Raw genomic sequence first — 22,309 nt, 5'->3', positions numbered from 1 at the left:
CCGATGCCTTTACATTGTAATCACCCCCAGTATTTCACACTCTATAGATTTCTTGGGCCTGATGTAAAATTGTTTCCAGTAACCTCATCCTCTAGGAGGTAGACCGTAAAATGAGAGCTCTATTCATGAACCCGTTTCTTACTACTGTTCACTGTAAAACAGCTCATTGTTATTGTTAAAGGGATACAACAAGATTCCGTACCAATCATTTAGTTAAATGTTGCTTTAGTTAAATGGTGATTTTTATTTTTTTTTTGTGATACATATATATATATATATTATATATATATATATATATATATATATATATATATATATATATATATATATATATATATATATATATATATATATATATACATTTCTATGATGACAGCTGAATTTTCTGTTGTTTTCAGTGTCTTGTTATTCTTTAGAAATGATTGCTTTCTGATAATCTGATTTAGTGCTCAAATGTAGCAAGTTGTATTCTGTCTGGAATTTAAAATAAAAATTAAATAAATACAGTACACTATATTCCACTAGAGAGTTGCAGATCTTTATCTCCGCTAATAAAGCACAATAAATCGTCACCTTGAAATTATATGGTTCTATCTGCGCTCTAAATGAGTTGAGATATTGAAAGTTTTTGCATTCCATATTGCAAACAATATGTGTGCAGCAGTTCTCGTTCGTACATTAACATGACAGAGACTCTAAATGTACATTATCAAAATTCTCTTCAATTTGCAAATTGGGGTGAACAAAAGAGGGCGAATGCAGAGAGAACCTTCTAATTCTAAAAAGTAATTTTCTACTTGTTCTATCTGGCAGATCATTCACTTAAGCATTACTTATCAAGAAATACAATCTGTCTGCATATTAATTTAATAGTAAAAAATGGTTTGAAAATTGAATGTTTAGGGTGAATATTTTTCCTTGTTCGAATTAAGCATACAAAGCTGTGCTAAATATTTTGTTCAGTGCAGCTGTTAATTTTATGTAATTAATATGGTCATATTTATTGAATTATGTGCTTTATATGAATTATTTAGTTATATTTATTAAATTATATGCCTATAAGTCTGTTATTTTTACTAAACAATATATATTATTTGAGTTTAGCACTAGAGATATAAAAACTGTATTAAAAAAATGCAGTAGGGATCGGTATGATATCGGTGCATCCCTACATTCAGTGAAAGAAAAAGTGTAATGAAGCCAATGTTAGATAAAGTCAGAGCTCCAAAAATAAGCCCATGTTAGTTAACCGTCTTTACTTCAGCAAAATACCTTTCACAGACACCTCATCTTGGATTACAGTGACCAAGTCTTTTATCCAATAGTCATGATAAAAATGACCAAAGATGATGATGATCATTGTTGCGACAGTATTGAAGAAGACTCTTGCTTTTCAGAGTCACTGAACACTGATATTGAAGGATGACTTGAATTCTTGTGGCTTTGGAAAACTTTTGAAAAACTGAGTTCGAGATGGCAGGAGCGGCGCTGTACCGTATTTGATGATCTGATGAGAGCCTATGTGTTACCAATCAAAAAAACTAAAGCCATGAGCACCGTCTCTGGCACAATGGGCACCGCGGTGGCTCTGCCAGGCTCTCCAGCACCACCCTGATCCAGCCTCACCCGCCGCTTACTGGAAACCCAAGCGATGGTGGTCCAGATCCACCCACGTCAGTCCACTGAGGACAGACTCGCAGGCTCCTCCAGTGACAGCCAGCCGCCAGCAGGTGGTGACATGCCCAAGAGGAACCCACTAATTACAAGAACACTATAGAAGAGCATCAGCACTGATCACAATCTTTGGAAGCTTGTCAAGAAGTCTGCTTGATCCCGGTCAGGAAGGATTATCTTTTTTTGGGGGGGTATTCATATAGATGATACAGTTTTGAAATTACCTTGTAATGATTTAATCACCATGAGCTTTGATTTATAAGGGTCTCTTGTCCAAGCGTGCGGTTTAGTCATTGGACCGTAGGAGTAGCTCAGGCAGTGTTTTGTGTTTGTTTGTGTTCAGTAGTCTGCGGTCAGTTTCGGACTGTTTTAGGAGCCGAGGCTGTTACGAAATCAGTGGCCAGCTGCATCTGTCCCTCCATCCTTCTTCTTTTGTTTGATGAAGTCTTGTGTAGGTCTAACGTTACAGGGTATCTTTAAGCATATTATTTGTACATTAATTTTGTCTGTGCAACTGAAACCTCTCATGTGGTTGCAGAAGAGAGAATCCAGCACATTTTGCTGTGAATGGTTGCTTAAAGGAATAGCTCACCCACAAATAAATATTCTGGTATTATTTACTCAGCATTTACTTGGTTTCAAAACCATAAGCTCATAAGCTTTTTTTTTTGGTCCAAGGAATGTAAGCAAAAAGTGCCAAAAAGTACAAATAAACTTACAGTATTCTGCTTCTGTTGTATTTTTACACTTGCTTGTTGTTACAAGCTGTATGGATTATTCTTTTTGTTTCACACAAACTGAATGACAAGAGTAAATAATACCATTAATTACCCATTTTAGTTTATGTAGTTCAGTCATATTACGACTGAATGTGCACATAATCATTTGTGTGTGTAAATTCACCAACTGGCCACTTTATTAGGTACACCTTACTAGTACCGATTTGTACCCACTTTTGCCTTCAGAACTGCTTTAATCCTTCGTGGCATAGATTCAACAAGGTACTGGAAATATTCCTCGGAGATTTTGGTCCATATTGACATGATAGCATCACGCAGTTGCTACAGATTTGTTGGCTGCACATCCATAATGCGAATTTCCCTTTCTACCACATCCCAAAGGTGCTCTATTGGATTGAGTTCTCGTGACTGTGAAGGCCATTTAATTACAGTGAACTCATTGTCATGTTTAAGAAACCAGTTTAAGATGATTCAAGACATGGTGCGTTATCCTGCTGAAAGTATCCATCAGAAGATGGGTACACTGTGGTCATAAAGGAATGGACATGGTCAGCAATAATACTTAGGTATGCTGTGGCATTGACACGATGGTCAGTTAGTACTAATGGGCCCAAAGTGTGCCTAGAAAATATCCCCACACTATTACACCACCACCACCACCAGCCTGAACCTTTGATACAAGGCAGGATGGATCCATGCTTTCATGTTGTTGATGCCAAATTCTGACCCTACCATCTGAATGTTGCAGCAGAAATAGAGACTCGTCAGACCAGGCAACGTTCTTCCAATCTTCTATTGTCTAATTTTGGTGAGCCTGTGCGAACTGTGGTCTAAGTTTCCTGTTCTTAGCTGACAGGAGGTCACCAGGTGTGGTCTTCTGCTGCTGTAACCCACCTGCCTCAAGGTTGGACGTGTTGTGTGTTCAGAGATGCTGTTCTGCAGATCTCTGTTGTAACGCTTGTTTATTTGAGTTACTGTTGCCTTTCTATCATCTCAAACCAGTATGGCCAATCTCCTCTGGCATCAACGAGGCATTTGCGCCATCAGAACTGATATTTTCTCTTTTTCAGGCCATTCTCTGTAAACCCTAGAGATGGTTGTGCATGAAAATCCCAGGTAGATCAGCAGTTTCTGAAATACTCAGACCAACCCGTTTGGCACCAACAACCTTGCCACATTAAAGTCACTTAAATCACTTTTCTTCCCATTCTGATGCTCTGAACTGCAGCAGATCGTCTTGACCATGCCTAAATGCATTGAGTTGCTGCCATTTAAGTGGCTGATCAGAAATTAGTGTTTATGAGCAGTTGGACTGGTGTACCTAATAAAGTGGCCGGTGCGTCTAGATGTACATTTGTATATCTACATTTACATGTATGTTTTATTGTTTTGGTTTATTTAGTTGCGTTTCATTTAATTTAAAATCTTTTTTTCATTAAGGTTTTTATGTTAACAATAAATCAGGCCATCTCAGTTTGTTTTTCTTCTTTTAGCAAACCTTGTTTTCTGACATAATAATACTGGCTTAAGAATATATGTACGCTAAATATGGTGTTTTATCTTTAGAACTTAAACACAAACCAGGACCGTCTTCTTATAGAAACTACCATAACAAACCAATTTCATCCTCATGTAAAACCCAGTCTAGTGGTACCAATAATCCAGCAAGAAAAACAAAGCATTTCAGTCCCTCATAATTTAATCGGGATTTTTTTTCTCCCTGTCTATACAGGGCCGAGCACCTGTTTGAGGGATCCTTTCCCCAGACTTTGTTATTTTTCATTTCGTTGTACCCTCAGGTTTTCAATCAAACCTTCATTACTAAGCAAACAAATAAGTTCCGGGTCTGTGTGGAGACACAAATATAGACTCGAGTTATAAGATTTAAACATGGAAAAGGCTCTTGTCGATAATACGCAACATCTGCGCAGGACACTGCGGTTGTGTTGAGGATTCAGTATAAGCCCACAGCTCAGGTGTCTGCTGACCCTGTCTCTGCATGAAAAAAGACATAAAGGAAAACAAAGAAGACAGTGAGAAAAGCAGAGTCAAAAAATATGAGTCAATTGCTTTGTTTTTTCCTGAAGAAAATGCTATGGGTTGTTATGGTGTTTAGGGTAGGGCAGAAGGAAATATAATCAAATATATAATTAACTTATTTTAATTGTTTATTAATCATATCCATTTAGAAGGTTGTGCAACACAAACTCACTGGAGAAATTTGAGTCTACCAAGATTTTTTTTTAAAACTCCCTATAGATACAGTTTGCTGCAGTTTTTAGCTTTAATGAAGACCAGAAGCTGTGAAAATCCAACAACTTTATTCTTTTTTTCTCAGATGTAATAGGTTACATGCCGAAGCATGCTAATAGGACTTTTCATTTGCCAGTAACCTGGGTTAAGCACTTCCGGTGAACAGTATGCCATTTCAAAATCGGCGCGCTTAAGGTCTGTTTTCTTTAAAAATCAGCTATCTCCACTGGCTGAGTGATATCCGATATAAAGTGTGTCTCAGATTGTACAAGAAGCACTGCATTAAATTAAAAATTTCCCCGCCATGTCTTTATAATATGAGCATTTATTTTACCCCAGTATATTCAATGGAGCTTCTGCGCTAGCCTGCTGATTCTGACAGGTGCGTGCGAGTAAACAGCTTTTTGTCTTGTTTTAAGCTTGAGCAACTGAATGAATGCCAAAGTCTGTTTAACTGATTGTATTTTAATAACATTACAACATCGATGCTGTAAAAGGAACCATGTAAAATGGAAAAAAACTCACAATAACCAGTCACCGGAAGTTTATCAGTATGGGAACAACACTAGCTCGGCATATACCCTATTATAGAGCAGATTATAAATCCACAAAGACTCACAGTTCCCTTTACAATACTGTGGTATTACCACAAAACACGTTTATTCTAGTGCTTGATACATTTTAACATTCGCATCACATATTGATTGCAAGGCTTTTCCAACACAGTAAACTTGCTTAATAGTTCACATGGTACAGCTTTGTATTTTTAAAATAATGAAATGGCAAATCGTGTGAAACAGTTTAACAAGAAAACAGAGATTCATATTTTAGTTTATCCATGGAGCTTTTTAGAGATGACTCAACTTTCAACTCAAGTACTGCACTTGACTGGATTTAAGTTGAGTAAACTCATTTTCACAAATTTCCTGAAACTTTTTTTTTTTTTTTTTTTTTTTACACTTTTGTGTGTTTACTATAGTTTATGACAGAAACGTTCTTATTTGGCTATCTTCTTTTAATCTAGACCTTTTTGAACCAGTAGGCATCTTAATGTCATTTCCATGGAGTGATTTATGCACGTGATGTATGCAATAGTTTTAGTTTATATTGTTTACGTGGTGGATGTTGTGCTCCCTCTCTCTCTCTCTCTCTCTCTCTCTCTCTCTCTCTCTCTCTCTCTCTCTCTCTCTCTCTCTCTCTCTCTCTCTCTCTCTCGTTAACTTAAATACTTGTGCTTAAATACTTGTTCTACTTGACAATATAAAAGCTTTTTTTAGTCCTCGTGTATGAGATTTAAGGTTTGGGACTCTGCTGAAGTCTGATCTGAAATGAAAGCGTTAGACCTGACGTCATTAGCTATGGTTTTTAATGATGCACGACTCACATTGACAGGTGAAAATCTGATCTATGTGCTTACACTGCAGACACGAGGGTACAGATCCGATTCATATCAGATAAATTTCCACATATGAAAGGCCTGAATCTGATTTGAGTAAATCTGAATCCATGTGATTTTTTTTTTCCGTAAGGCTGAAGTCAGAATTATTAGCCCCCTTTGATTTTTTTTTTCCCCCAAATGATGTTTAACAGAGCAAGGAAATTTTCACAGAATGACTGATAATATTTTTTCTTCTGGAGAAAGTCTTATTTTATTTTGGCTAAAATAAAAGCAGTTTAATTTTTTAGAAACCATTTTATGGTCAAAATTTTAGCCCCTTTAAGCTAAATATTTTTTCGATAGTCTACAGAACAACCCATCGTTATACAATAACTTGTCTAATTACCCTAACCTGCCTAGTTAACCTAATTAACCTAGTTAAGCCTTTAAATGTCACTTTAAGCTGTATAGAAGTGTCTTGAAAAATATCTAGTCAAATATTATTTACCGTCACCACAGCAAAGATAAAATAAATCAGTTATTATAAATAAGTTAATAAAACTATTGTATTTATAAATATGTTGATAAAATCTTCTCTCCGTTAAGCAGAAATTTGGGATAAAATAAACAAGGGGGCTAATAATTCAGGGGGACTAATAATTCTGACTTCAACTGTACATGGGTCGAATACGGTCTGTGCCACTTGGGAGAAAAAAAACGGAAATGGGTCACTTGAACCATACAGTGTAAATGCAGCCTAAATTTGTATACAAAAAAAATGTGTGCGTGCATATGTGCATCAAATAGACGGAGAGCAACAAAGAATGGATCTGAATGCAAACAATTCACAATAAAAAGCAATTAATTACTTAGAAAAGTGAGAAACCTGTTGCCTTAAAAGTGATGAGTTAACGTTACTTAAAGTGAGTATACCTGTTGTGATTTAACAGATTTAGTCACTTTTACACTCGACTGAATAAAAAATTTGGCTTATAAATATTGATTATTTTTATTTAGGCTTTTTATTTTTATTAGACTTTAAATGTAGCCTTTAAATCAACAAAATCAACCAAAATTGCTAAACATTCATGCATTTTCATACACTAAAAATGCTGAGTTCCACACAATCGATTTATGTTGGGTCAGCATGAAGGAATTAAGTTCAATTAAAAGTTTATAAGTTTTACAAATTAAAGTGGATTGAACATGAAACAATGATGTTTTCTCTCCCTAAAAACTCAAGAATTGTGTTCTTTCAGCTTACCTCATATAAGTAGTTTGAACAAACAGCAAATATCATGTTTTGAGTGTAGCCTTGGAGAAAATATTTGCCATTTTTCTAAATCTGATTTATTTATATTTAGTCCCTTTGTATATTAAGTAGGTCTGAAGGATTTTGTTTGTCTTAAGGTCCGCCAGGTACAACTGTAAAACAATCGATCACTTCCTTTTTTAAAATAAAAGTAATAGATCTTCTTTTCTCAACAAGCCACATGATTTGAGCTATCTTTCATGCCCAGATGCCAACGTTTAATCCCTAACCCAAAGTGTGAGCGCTAGAAATAGTAATGGCCACCTTTGCTAGCCCCACTAACAAGTTAATAAGGCAGAAAAAGACAAGAGGAGAAGAGCATCAGAGACTTCAGCTGCTTATTAACTGTTTAAGTGCGGATGCTATGATTTATGCTGCTAAAGTGGCCCGAGTAGAGATGTCACCGCGCATTTCCAGATGCATCTATCTTGTGGTTTTGGCAGCTTGTTGTTGTGTAGACTCACGTGTTTGACGTTGATACACACATACGTGCACACACTGAAGCGCTGTCTTGTATTCCTGTGTCTTCACACATCTGCTTTCCATTGCCAGCATCTCTGAAGACTTGAAAACATTAAATGCTGGCACAAGCTCGGTCTCACTCCAGCACTTAATGCTGCACTTAGGTGACTTGAAAGGCAGGAGGCGAGAATTGTAGAAAATGAAGTGTCACCGAAATAAAAAATCGCCTGAGATTACCACCAATTACATTTAATAATGGCCGATCGACGCATCTGCTGATCAGATGGAGAGAGTCCCGTGGTCCAGCGGTGGGGTTTTTGGGGTTGGGGGGTGGATTTACTGTTTTCTCCTACTGTATGGGACTGTAATCAGGGGTTCTTAACAGGTTTTGCTTCACATATGAATTTTGTTTTGGACTTCAAGTCAGGGCTTAGTTTATTAAAGGGATAGTTCACCCAAAAATGACATTTCTATCATAGTTTACTCACCACTCATTCATTCAGATGAGTTAAATGGATAGTTTACCCAAAACTTAATATATACTCACACTCAAGTGTCTGAACTTTTTTGAGTTTTTTACTTCTGTTGAACACAATTGAATATTGGATTTACATTTGATAGAGAAAAGATATATTTTTTAAAATGCTGCTTGCTGGGACATTTCTTTTGCTACTACAGAAGTCGCTGGGTCCCAGCTATCAGCATTCTTTTTTTGTGCTCAACAAAAGAAAGAAACCCAAATGAAGGCTGAATTGAATGATGAATCTTTAGCTGTGTCTCATTTCAGAGACGTTGCATCCTCCGAAGGATGCATTCGAAGGGAGCTGTGTCATCGCAGCAGGACAAAAGCTGTCTCATTTCAAAAAATTAGAAGGCTCCCTTAAATGTAGCCTCAAAATGTGTCCTTCGTTTGCCAGGTAACAATCAATGGATCCTTCGCGGCCTATAATAATTCTGACTACACTGCACATGGGTCGAATACGGTCTGTGCCACTTGGGAGAAAAAAAAATCGGAATTGGGTCACTTGAACATACAGTGTAAATGCAGTCTAAATTTGTATACAAAAAAAGTGTGCGTGCATATGCACATGAGATAGAGGTAAGGCATCAAAGAATGGATCTGAATGCAAACAATTTACAATAAAAAGCAATTAATTACTTAGAAAAGTGAGAAACCTGTTGCCTTAAAAGTGGTGAGTTAACTTTACTTAAAGTGAGTAAAACTGTTGTGATTTAACAGATTTAGTCACGTTTTACACTCGACTAAAATAAAAATTTTATTATTATAAATATTGATTATTTTTATTTAGGACTTTAAATGTAGCTTTTAAATCAACAAAATCAACCAAAATTGCTAAACATTCATGCATTTTCGTACACTATAAAAATGCTGAGTTCCACACAATCGATTTATGTTGGGACAACATGAAGGAAATAAGTTCAATTATAAGATTATAAGTTTTACAAATTAAAGTGGATTGAACATGAAACAATGATGTTGTCCCTCCCTAAAAACTCAAGAATTGTGTTCTTTCAGCTTATCTCATATAAGTAGTTTGAACAAACAGCAAATATCATGTTTGGAGTGTAGCCTTGGAGAAAATATTTGCCATTTTTTATTCTGATTTATTTATATTAAGTCCTATTGTATATTAAGTAGGTCTGAAGGATTTTGTTTGTCTTAAGGTCCGCCAGGTACAACTGTAAAACAATCGATCACTTTCTTTTTTTAAATAAAAGTAATAGATCTTCTTTTCTCAACAAGCCGCATGATTTGAGCTATCTTTCATGCACAGATGTCAACGTTTAATCCCTAACCCAAAGTGTGAGCGCTAGAAATAGTAATGGCCACCTTTGCTAGCCCCACTAACAAGTTAATAAGGCAGAAAAAGACAAGAGGAGAAGTGCATCTTGAACATCCCAAGATTCTTTGTGTGCTGATAACGGCAGGACGTTTTTAAAAGAAATCTTGGATTAAATGTATGAATTAGGTTTATTTCACTTGGATATTTAAACACATGTTTAAAAGCAAGAAGAGTATGACATGTCTTACGAAAGAGTGATATTTTAGACAGATTACATTTTTATGTGTACTAGGCATGGGACGATAACCGTTTTCAAGGTATTCCACAGTTTGGAAAAGTCAAGGTTTTCAAACCATCAAAATTTTCTGCAATATCCTTCCTAAGGTATGTGTAAGATTTTTTTTATTTACTTTTTTGTTTGTTTTTTAGGACAACAGTATCTCCAGCAGAAAAGATGCCATTTTAAATTGTAAAAAAATCTGTTTTTGAAACAAATGAAGACAGCAGAAGTGAATAATTCATTTAGCCTGACATGTTCACTGTTACAAAATATTATAAATGTTTCTTAAATTAAAATATACTGTGTTTAAAAGGGAAAAAAGTTTTAGTTTTTTACCCAGACATTTAAACAGAGTATATTTTAGAGCAGTAATCACAATACCGTGAAACCGTGATATTTTTATGCAAGGTTATCATACCGTCAGAATCTTATACCGGCCCATGCCTAATGTGTACATGTATGGATCAAAGGAAATATATTTCCAGCTTCTGTAAACCTTCCCTTGCCTTCAGATCTCTTAAAATAAGTCCTAAAATTACCTTAGAAATAAAAGTCAATCCAAATTTAATTACTGCATATTAACAGCAGCATTTATGGTTGCCAGGTGATGAGATCTGTCCTCTGTAGGTTAGATTGTCTCATTTTAAAACGCTCTGCTCGGCCTGTGTGAACTTCGAAGGACTCACCTTTCAAGTCTGCATCCTTCGAAGAATGCAGCCTCTGAAATGAGACACAGCTTTTGATTTGAATGACGGATTTTTCATTTTTTTATCCATTTAATACAAAAAAATTGCTAAAAAGTCTAAAAAGAAAATGCTAAAATCATTCTGTCTTTATGTGTACAGTATCTTCATAACTGATCCTGAATGCAAAAATATTTAGAAATGGTTCTACATTTGCAATCTCTGCATTTGAGACATCAGCAATAAGTACATTTTAAACTGTTTTATGTCTGATGCTCTCCCAGGCTTTATTTGATTAGATATACAGAACAAGAAATATTACTATTCATTCATTTTCTTTTCGGCTTAGTCCCTTTATTAATCAGAGGTCGCCACAGTGAAATGAACCGCCAACTTATCCAGCAAATGTTTTACTCAGCGGATGCCCTTCTAGCTCCAACCTATCACTGGGAAACAACCATACAATCTCATTCACACACATACACTTTGAAAAATTTTGCTTACCCAACTCACCTATACCGCATGTCTTTGGACTATGGGGGAAACCCGTGCACCCGGAGGAAACCCACTCGAACACGGGGAGAACATGCAAACTCCTCACTGAAATGCCAACTGACCCAGCCGGGGCTTGAACCAGTGACCTTCTTGCTGTGAAGCGACAGCACTACCCACTGCGCCACCCCAGAAATTATATTATTGACATTAAAATGTTCTATTAATATATTTCAATTGTTCATTTGCATAAGCAGTTCACACACCAGATGGGGCCTGCTCCATCTTTAAATTATTAGGTGAATTGGAGACACTAAATTGGCTGTAGTGTATGTGCGAGCGTGTGGGTGTTTCCCAGTGTTGGGTTGCGGCTGGAAGGGCATCCGCTGTGTAAAACAAGTGCTGGATAACTTGGTGGTTCATTCCGCTGTGGCGACCCCAGATTAAGTCGAAAAGAAAATGAATGAATGAATGAAATATTGGTACATGGACTGTTGTTACACTGAGTGACATACTCTAACTCATGGTGAAAATGTTTAATTGATTTTCTAAAAAAATGGCAATATATAACATAATTGGGCAAGTTATACTGTATGGAAACATGCTAACTTTAGAGTTGTTTTTTTATTTACATCCATAGAAAACAGTGTGCTTTAAAATAAATATACAACCAAATCAGAGATGAATCAAAATAGTGCTTGATTATGAGCACAGACTTTGCTATACCTTTTATAAAAGTTGACATGTCTGTATAAATTAATTACACAGAATGGTAGCTTTTGTCATATAAAACAGCTTTGTTATTTGCTGTATGTCCAAAGTCCTCATATTGTTGTGTATTGTGAATGATTATAGCAGTGTTTTTCTCCTCTCAGCTGAGATTTTGTTCTGGTGTTTTTGTGAATGAGGCCAGAACTTCAGTCTGGTCTTTATCAGCAGCTCTGCTTTACCCTCAGGTGTTTTTGGCACCACAGCGCATGATCTCACACCCAAGACTGTCATTCTTTAATAGCTTCTGAATGCTTGCAAACCTGCCCCCTCCTTTACCCTGTCTTACATTTGGTGGAGGATCAGAGGTCTGGAGAAACATGCCCTCTGTGTTCTGTCCGTCTTCCAGGTATAGATGAGAACCAGTGCGTCTCAGTGCGAGATGCAGATGAGTAGTTTGGGAAAGGAGGTATTTTAAGGGTCTCTGTGATATATATCAAGATTTTTATTAAATCTGTTCTGCACTTGCATAGTTGACATAAAGCAGCAGCAATTCTGTTTATACTAAATGAATTTTGAATTTAGACATTTAGAATTTTCCATAATTGTTTTTATTACATTTTATTTTATAATACATTTTTTTATTTTATTATTTTATTTTATAATATTTTTTGTTTTATTTTGTTATTTTATTAAAAAATATATTTATTTAATTTTATTTTATATTAAATTTTTTATTTTATAATATTTTTTATTTTATTTTATAATCTTCTTTATTTTATTTTATAATATTTTTTATTTTATTATTTTATTTTATAATATTTTAATTTTATTTTATAATGTTTTATTTTACAATAGTTTTTATTTTATACATTTTTTGTTTTATTTTATTTTAATTTATTTCATTTCATGATATTTTATTTTTATTTTATACTTTTTTGTTTTGTTTTATTTTATTTTATAATTTTTTTATTTTAATTTATTTTATAATATTTTATTTTATAATTTTTTTATTTTATTTTATTTCATATAATTTTATTTAATGTTTTTTTGTTTTATTTTATTTCATAATATTTTATTTTATTTTATAATTTTTTTTGTTTTGTTGATGATGAACAAACCAACAACTGGTTTTCACTTGAACATTTCACATAGCCATTAAGTTGATATTCATTGATATTCCTTCCTTCCTTCCTTCCTTCCTTCCTTCCTTCCTTCCTTCTTTCTTTTCTTTCTTCCAAAGCAAAGTATATCATGACAAACATTTTGGGGAAGGTAGCTGAAATATGTATGCATTTTATTTGAAATACAGTTTATTACACGTATATTCCATGTCTGTTTGTAAATTCAATTCAAACTCAATGGCAAAGTACATCTACAGCCACTGGCCTGCTGTGTATAATGCAGCGTTTTTAGTTGTTTTCATAGATCCATGTAAACAGATCTAAACTTTTTTTAGAAAACTTTTCAAAGACACAAAGACTAATCTTTTCATTTTTAATCCATTGATGGCACACTTCTTTTAATCACCATCAATAACTCTGGTTCGAATTTGGCCTCTAATTTCCACCTTATTGTCCCTATGCACGAATAGCAGAATAAAACCCAGTAATTATACTGTAAATTAAAAGAAAAGTTGGCTGTGGGTTCCACTGCTGTCTGAGCACTCTTCTCTTTGTCCCAGCTTTCACAACTGCTGCTTTCACAGACATCCACCAAAACCCAGAGCAATATCCAATAGTGTATTACCACTGCAAATCCAATATAAATCCAATCTAACAGTCTGTCCAAATATCCACATGTGGAGGAGCTTCTCTTATTTAGCCTCGCCGTGACTAATTCTGTTAATATAACAAAGCGTCGTATCTTTAAGCCCCTCCAATGTTTCTCTCCATATAGAGCAAGGCTTTTAATACATACTTGGATCTGAATCAATGTAACTTGGCAGCATTTTCTGGAGTTGGACAATAATACAGTAAAAGGAGCATGCGGAGTGTGACGTATCCTGATGCTGAGCCATTTGCCTCAACTTATACAGGTTGGATGTGCATATTTTTGCATTGCACAAGAGTGCCGATTGGGGAGAGTCATCACCATCAGCAAAGGCATTTCATCTATTATTCATTATCGTTGCTATGCACTTAATCAACAGTGTCTCAGAGGTTCACCTGATATTTCCAAAAGCAGGCATATTTGTCTTGTGATCCTCGTGGTTGCTTAAAAAGCTGTTTTGGGGGTTAAAGGGAGTTAGCTGAAGGGCTAATGGCAAATTGTTTTCACAAGCTGCCTCTTGTGGGTAGAATTGCATCCCAGATATGATATTGAGCAATTTTGAGAATCTGTAGAACAGATTTGGGTCTCAAATTCTTGTGGCTTCTGGCTATATTCTCTCTGCACCTCACATCAGCGGTATAGTTTCCCTCTCCTTAACTTTGTGGCATTTGAGGCTTCTTGTGAAACCGATTATCAGTGTCACTTACTAGAATCAAGCCAAAAAGATATCCTGTCTATTCTAAATGGAGCTCGCATGTTTTCTGATTTTAGCATATTCTGAATACTGGCTAAAACTAAGACATTTAGATTTTTATTATTTCCTTACTTAAGCGCAATTAATAGTGCACTATACAGGCTAAAACTAGGCTAGACACAACACTGGCGCTTTGGGTGAATGTGCCCAGGGATGCATTTTTGAGAACTGAGAAATATGTACCATATATCTGCATTTTGTCTTTTTTTTTTTGACTGGTTTGCTTGGAAGTTCACCATGAACGGTGTCAGACTTGGGACGCATAGCGGGGCAGACTGGGGTTCGAGTCAGGCGAAGGACGATTTCAGAAACCAGGTAAAACAAACCCCCCCCAAAAAATGCGTTGTTGTGGTAGAAACACAAAGTCGCGATGCCTTTTGTCTTCTAATTTGCTTTCGAAAACACTATCAATTGAGTTTAGGGAAGGGGCCTGGTGGGTCAGTCGATCCTAAGCTAATATATCATGTACAACAAGCCAACCGGCTTCTCTCATGGACGTGCATGCGAAGGACGTATGCATAAATGTATACATCGATCTCTGGTGGATTTACATGGTATGGCATGTAAAAAAGGTGGATTGTCATCTCCAGGTTGGAGGAAAGTCCTCACCCCAGGTGGAGGAGTTCAAGTATCTTGGGGTTTTGTTCACGAGTGAGGAAAAGATGGAATGTAATATTGACAGGCGGATCGATGCAGCGGCAGCAATAATGCTGTTGATGTATCGGTCCTTTGTGGTAAAGAAGGAACTGAGCCGAAAGGCAAAGCTCTCGATTTACCAGTCAATCTACGTTCCTACTCAGAATCAGAATCAGTTTTATTGCCAAGTGTGCTTCACACACACAAAGAATTTGTTTTGGCTACAGAAGGTTCCAGTGTACATAAAGTGACAAGTGACCAACACAAAATAGATATGAAAAAAAGACGATAAACATTTAACAGAGATGCAGTTAGTCAAGAAATCTGGATGTTGAGTTTTATGTACAGATTTGCTATAAATATACAGATTATACGGTGCTGTGTACAAGTGCGAATGGAGAAAGTGTTGCATTGTATATTGATATAAGGTGCTCTGTACAAGTGCGTATGAGAAACTATTGCACATGTTTATTGCACAGTTGGGGAATATTTAACTGTTTATTAGGTAGATGGCCGACCAGACGGTAACAGTACGAACAGGTTGTGTGCTGGGTGCGAGGCGTCCAGAGTGATTTTGTGAGCCCTTTTATTCATTCTGGAAGAGTACAGTTCTTGAAGTGTAGGAAGGGTAGTGCCAGTGATTCGTTCAGCAGTCCGGACTATTCACTGTAGTTTACGGAGGTCTGTTTTGGCAGCTGAGCCGAACCAGACAGTGATTGAAGTGAAGAGGATGGATTGGATGACAGCTGAGTAGAACTGTATGAACAGCTCCTGTGGCAGGTTAAACAGTTGACGAAAGAAATACAGTCTCTGCTGGGCTTTCTTCACAATAGAGTCTATGTGAATGTCCCACTTCAGATCCTGAGAGATGGTGGTGCCCAGGAACCTGAATGACTCTACTGCAGCCACAGTGCTGTTCATGATGGTGAGTGGGAGGAGTGCAGGGGGGTTTCTCCTAAAGTCCACTATCATCTCCACTGTTTTGAGCGTGTTCAGCTTCAGGTTGTTGTATCTGCACCATAACGCCAGCCACTCCACCTCCTGTCTGTATGCAGACTCGTCACAGTTCCGGATGAGACCAATAACAGTAGTGTCGTCTGCAAACTTCAGGAGCTTGATGGAGGGGTCTTTTGCGGTGCAGTTGTTGGTGTATAGGAAGAAGAGCAGTGGAGAGAGAACACATCCCTGAGGGGCACCAGTGCTGATGGTGCGGCTGTCGTATGTAATTTTGCCCATTCTGACTACCTGTTGTCTATCTGTCAGAAAGCTGGTGATCTACTGAAAGACCTAGGTAGGAACAGAGAGCTGGGTCAGTTTGTACTTGAGCAGTGATGGGACGATGGTGTTAAAGACAGAACTGAAGTCCACAAACAGAATCCTTGCGTAGTTCCCTGGTTTGTCCAGATGTTGTAGGGTGTAATGCAGTCCCATGTTGACTGCATCATCCACAGACCGGTTTGCTCTATAGGCAAACTGCAGGGGTCCAGTGCTGTCCTTCAGATGTCTTTCAGTCCTACTCTCACCTATGGTCATGAACTTTGGGTCATGACCGAACGGACAAGATCTCGGATACAAGTGTCTGAAATGAGTTTCCTTCGCAGGGTGGCAGGATGCACCATTATTGATAGAGTGAGGAGCTCTGTCACCCTGTAGGAGGTCAGAGTAGAGCCGCTGCTCCTCCACATAGAGAGAAGTCAGCTGAGGTGGCTCGGGCATCTGTTTCAAATGCCTCCTGGACACCAACCTAGGGAGGTGTTCCAGATTTGTCCCACCAGGAAGAGGCCTTGGGGAAGACCCAGGACACGCTGGAGCAAATTGTTTCTCAGCTTGCCTGGGAACACCTCGGAATCCCCCGGAGGAGCTGAAGGAAGTGTCTGGGAAGAGGGAAGTTTGGGGTTCTCTCCTAAGACTGCTGCCCCCGAGACCCGGCCCCGAAAAAGTGGATGAAAATGAATAAATGAATGTATAAAAAACATATTTCAAATACACCCCCAGATTGTCAAAAATGTTCACAAGGGTCTCTAGTGGATTTGTGAAAACAAACCAAAAACAGAAGACATAGTTCAGAGTACGTATTTCTTGGTTCTCAAAAATTTAGCCCTGGACACATAATTCCAAAGAGCCTCGGAAAGCTGGATTTGTCCTAATTTAACCTTTTTCTCAACCCAATAGTCTAGTTGTTTATAACGGATGCCATTCTAATTTGTGTTTTAGACCATTTAATATTGTGGACTGAGATCTTTTCTAAAACATGTAGTGCAGATGCAAGTTTATTATTGTGGAGACCAAGCCTCAAAAAACCTTGAATATTTCAATTCCTGCTTTTACAAGTAATAGTGTGAATAGTGATGAAACATGCATGCTACAGGCTATGAAGGTCTCTCATCAAATAAAGTCATCATAAATAGGATTAGAGTGCTGTGGGGTATTTAAATGTAGTTTTTACTAAATAATAATATTTGAACACAAAACTATTGAATTAACATAACAACACAATATAAACAAATCGACAGCTATTTGCTTACATGGTGACTTTTTGTGGCGCATTCATAGTTAAGATAGGCTACCAAAATTTTAAAGTCAAATTATCATATTGTTCTAACAACTAATATAAATACAGTTCTATAAAACTAAAAAAGTTTTTGCTAAAGATGAATAGGCTATGTGTTTTTCTCAGATTACTTGTGGATTACAACCATCATATCTTGTATTTTGAAAAGGCAAAGTTGATCGTTTTGATATTTTGAGTGAACATTGTCATTGTTAACCATCTGTAGTAGCATACAAAGGGATGCAAGAATAGCAGGACATAATTAAAAGTGTGTCCGTTTTTGTGGAAAGAAATTATCCCAGTATCATTGACAAACCTCTCAATCCTCTCCAGATGAAGCAAGAAAGCTCTGGCTTTAGCTCAGCGTGCAGTGATGTTATACACAAACATAGTTTGACATTCCAACTGTGAGATTTCTAAGCCAAGAAAAAAAAACATCCAAGATTTAATAAACAACCATTATTATTCTTTGAAAACTTCGAATGGATGTGAAAAGTGTGTTTCTTCTGTTTATAGAGTTGAGTAGATCCAGCATGTGCTTTACAGGACCTGCGTGTCTTGTGACCTTCTGCTTCATTGTTTCTCCTTCTCTCATTTCTTCACGCCTCTCAACACTCATTTCTTTGTTTCCCTTGATTTTTTCCGGGTTTAAAGCAATTACTTGTCACCTTCTCATTTTGTGTACTTGGAAGCAATATCTTACCAAAACTCCTTTTGTCTTTTGGTTTGGCTTTTATGCACATTTTTAGTCGCTGGTTTTGATCAGGGTCCGCTGGGTGATGCATTATTAATATCATCATTGTGAGCAAATTAGATTTTTGAAATTAAGTTACAAAAACTTGAAAGATGCGGTCACCCACACTGGAGTCAAAAAGAGTGTTGGCTTTCTTTCTGGAAATATTTTCAAACGTTATGAAACCATATTTGTCTTTGTTTTGATGACATTTGCTACAATTGGTTCCCCTTGTACACTCACACTGATTTATCTCACTTAAAAACAACAAACAATAATAAACAGACTCAATATATTGATTAAGTTCAAAATATTGGCCAATCAGGAACAAGTATTTCATAAATCTTGAAAAAGCCTACATAGAAATCTGATGTATGTATATAAATGTGTAAGTAACATATTGTAATGGCCATTTACAGTACTTATCTTTTTCAACCAATGCAATTACAAATATGTACATATGTGTATAATTATATATATTTATACAACAGTTCTGTCTGGTTCTTGAATCTGATTTATATGATTATGATATGTGATGTTTTATAAATGTGTAATCCAAATACAGACTTTCATCTCATATATGTAATTTGCATATACTGCCATATATCAGATATATATTAAATCTGTTTAAGAAATTTGAACTATTAAGCAAAAATGGCTATGTTTAAACACAGTTGTGTTCCAACACCCTACTGAAAAAATCAGCTTAAACCAGCCTAGGCTGGTTGACTGGTTTTAGCTGGTCAACCAGGCTGGTTTTAGAGGGGTTTTGGCCACTTTCAGGCTGGTTTCCAGCCATTTCCAGCCTGGGCTTAGCTGGTCAGGCTGGGAGATGACCAGTTAAAACCAGCTTAACCAGCGTAGCCAGGCTGGGAGCCCAGCCAAAACCAGCTATGTCCAGCTTAAACCAGGCTGGTCAAGCTGGTTTTAGCGGGTCATTTTCCAGCCTGACCAGCTAAGACCAGGCTGGAAATGGCTGGAAGTGGCCAAAACCCCTTTAAAACCAGGCTGGTCGACCAGCTAAGACTGGTTTAAGCTGTTTTTTTTCAGTAGGGCAGTCTGTGGATATCACCAATTTTTAATGGTACAAATTTATTAATTTAATTTTTGTTTAAATTACACTTTGCAGAAATTGACATTCTCCCTTTGTACATGTCATCAGAGGGGGAAAACCCTGCCCATAATGACGATTTCTCCCTTAATAGCATAGGACATTAGTCTTGATTTTTTTAAATCTGCCACAATGCTGACGCATAGTTATTTGTAGCTCTGCCCTCTTTTGAAAAAGTGCAATCTCATTTGAATTTAAAGCGACAGTCACCAAAGTGGCACAATTGGGATCAAAGCCTAAAAGGGGCTGTTTCGAAGAGTTATAAAACATTATTTGTGGAGTATTTTGAGCTGAAATTTCATATACACACTCTAGGGACATCAGGGACTTATTTTGCCTCTTGTAGAAAGGGGCATACAGAGTTAATCATAGCGAAAGCTTTGGAGAATTGAAATTGTTCATTTGTTTACTGCATTTTTCACTTGTTTCAGTGAATGGAGGCTGTATCTCGTTCTGTTCAGAGAAGGAGAGCACCTGTGAGCTGACAGCAGAAGAAGGACCATCACTGCGCTGCGGACAGAGCCTGTCAGTTCAGTCTGGAGCTCCGTACCATCACAACAGTCACTGTGAACAGCCCACACACACTCTACACCTGCAGGAAAGCCCAAGTCCAGACACCGGGTGAGACCTCACTGCACTATTGGATTTATAATTAATAACAGCTTGGAACATATTGAATGCATCACTGTAAGTGAAAATTGCATGTTGTGAAACATACTCTTTTCAGTTTTGACTTGAATGTGAGCAAATTATCTATGACAAATCTGATTTATTATACACTACCTGACAAAAATGTCTTGTTGCCTATCCAAATTTTAAGAACAACAAATAACAAGTTGACTTCTAGTTGATCATTTGGTATCAGAAGTGGCTTATATGAAAGGCAAAGGCCTCTAGATTACGCTTATTTTACCAAAATAAAATATGATCATGTTTTGATTTTTAAGTATTTGATTAGGACAGTAAGGTCTGACTTTGCTTAGACAAAAGTCCTGTCACTTAACAGAAATAATGTACAGCATAGAATATAAAGTCATGGTGCAGCGGAAAAAGAATTAATATTGTGTATGACTTCCATGAGCTTGGAGGACTGCATCCATACATCTCTGCAATGACTCAAATAACTTATTAATAAAGTCATCTGGAATGGCAAAGAAAGCGTTCTTGCAGGACTCCTAGAGTACATCAAGATTCTTTGGATTCATCTTCAATGTTTTCCTAATCTTACCCCAGACATGCTCAATAATGTTCATGTCTGGTGACTGGGCTGGCCAATGTGAAGGAGCGTATGAGAAGTATGAGGAGCGCTATCCTGCTGAAGAATTTGCCCTCTCTTGTGGTTTGTAAGGTAATGTGTAGCACAAATGTCTTGATACCTCTGGCTGTTGATGTTGCCATCCACTATGCAGATCTCTCACACTCCCCCATACTGAATGTTACTTCAAATCATAATTTTTCCTTTACCAAACTTCTGTAAGAATCTTGGGTACATGCGGGTTCCAATAGGTCCAATAGTTAGGAAGATGATTCATTGGAAAAATCTACCTTCTGCCACTTTTCCAAATGATCAACTAAGTCAAGTTATTATTTGTTGCTCTTACAACTGGGATCCAGGTAGTGTAAACTGGCTGTTCATATTGTGACATCGCATTCTGTGTCTGCACCACCTCCTAATCACATTTTGTTTTTGATGAAATTAATAATTGTATTAGTCATTGATGCATTCAGTTACACAAAAGTAATAGAAAATATGTTTAGAATGTAATAAGTTTACTTTTTTAATCCTGAAAAAATATTAAGCAGCCCATTTTTCACAGTTTTCAGCATTAATGATTATAATAAACTTTTATTATAATTGTTGCATGTTTAGATGCTCAATTTTAAAGGATCTGGTACTCCAATACTGAAATAGAGCTGCTAAGAGTTCAACTTCATCATCACAGGAAAATACTATTTCTATATATTAAAATAAAAAGTTTACTATTTACTTAAAATTTTAAAATATTTATTTAAAATAGTAATGTTAGTTCATACAGTTAATAATATTACAGCTTTTACTGTATTTTGATAAAAACGTGACATTGGTGAACATGAGAGGCTTTCTTTTCAAAAACCAATTAAATTTTTTGTAATTTTTTTATTACAATTAAAAACTTTTGAATGATAGTATGTTATTAAGATTTTAATTACATTCACATTTATTTATTTAGCAGACACTTTTATTCAATTGAGTACAACAGAAGCAAATAAATTCAACAGAAAAGCCACAATATGTACTTGCTGTGCTATACATCAGATCAGACTATACATTAGATATCATAGAGTATATTTTAAAATTATTTAATAAATAAATAAGAAACAAATAAGAAATTACAATAAGCTTGTGTTAGTCTTTATGGTTGATTTACTAATAAAAAATTATGTTTGCTCTTGATTTTGGTATTTTGAGCCATCTAGCAGATAATGCAAGTGATCAATAGAAAAGCACACCCATTAAACACTTTTCAAAATATAAAGATGAATACTCTCTGTATTATATATATATTTTTATTTTATAGTGATGCCTACTGCATTAAGAACATACTGTAAATTCATATCTGCACAGCAAATAATATAGGTTGTTTAATGCTGAGTGGAACAAGTCAAATAACCCAGTCAAACACTGCAGTACTGATGGCGCTTCTTGGCTCCATTTGTGTTTTAAACGGCTAGGAAAAGAGACTGCTGTCAGTTTCTGTGTAGCCGCAGTACTGTTGAAACCCCTCGTTTCAGCAAGGGATGATTTCCAAAGTGCTTTCACTCCAAACACGCTGTCCAGCTCTCCCAATATTGTCACTGAATGTCACCGTTCCAGCCAAACAGGAAGTGGTGAGCCTGAATGGAGCGACTCATGACAAACTTGAGGCTTCAGCTCAGCCGGTGCACTAGCATTAGCGGTTTCCCGCACCAAGTGAAAAGGGTACT

General features: G+C 36.5%; 1 protein-coding gene across 1 annotated transcript in view; it reads left to right on the top strand.

Moving 5' to 3' along the window:
* The window catches only part of LOC130233677 (zinc finger protein GLIS1), a 154,902-nt gene that overhangs the window by 35,379 nt on the left and 97,214 nt on the right, over window positions 1–22,309 (top strand). Inside the window, exon 3 of the mRNA XM_056463835.1 lies at window positions 19,777–19,966. Coding sequence (XP_056319810.1) covers window positions 19,777–19,966 — 190 coding nt within the window. The remainder of the gene's footprint in view (window positions 1–19,776; window positions 19,967–22,309) is intronic.

This window comes from Danio aesculapii, chromosome 8, assembly GCF_903798145.1.
Source record: "Danio aesculapii chromosome 8, fDanAes4.1, whole genome shotgun sequence".
Taxonomy (NCBI): domain Eukaryota; kingdom Metazoa; phylum Chordata; class Actinopteri; order Cypriniformes; family Danionidae; genus Danio; species Danio aesculapii.
This window is presented reverse-complemented; position numbering and strand designations above follow the sequence as displayed.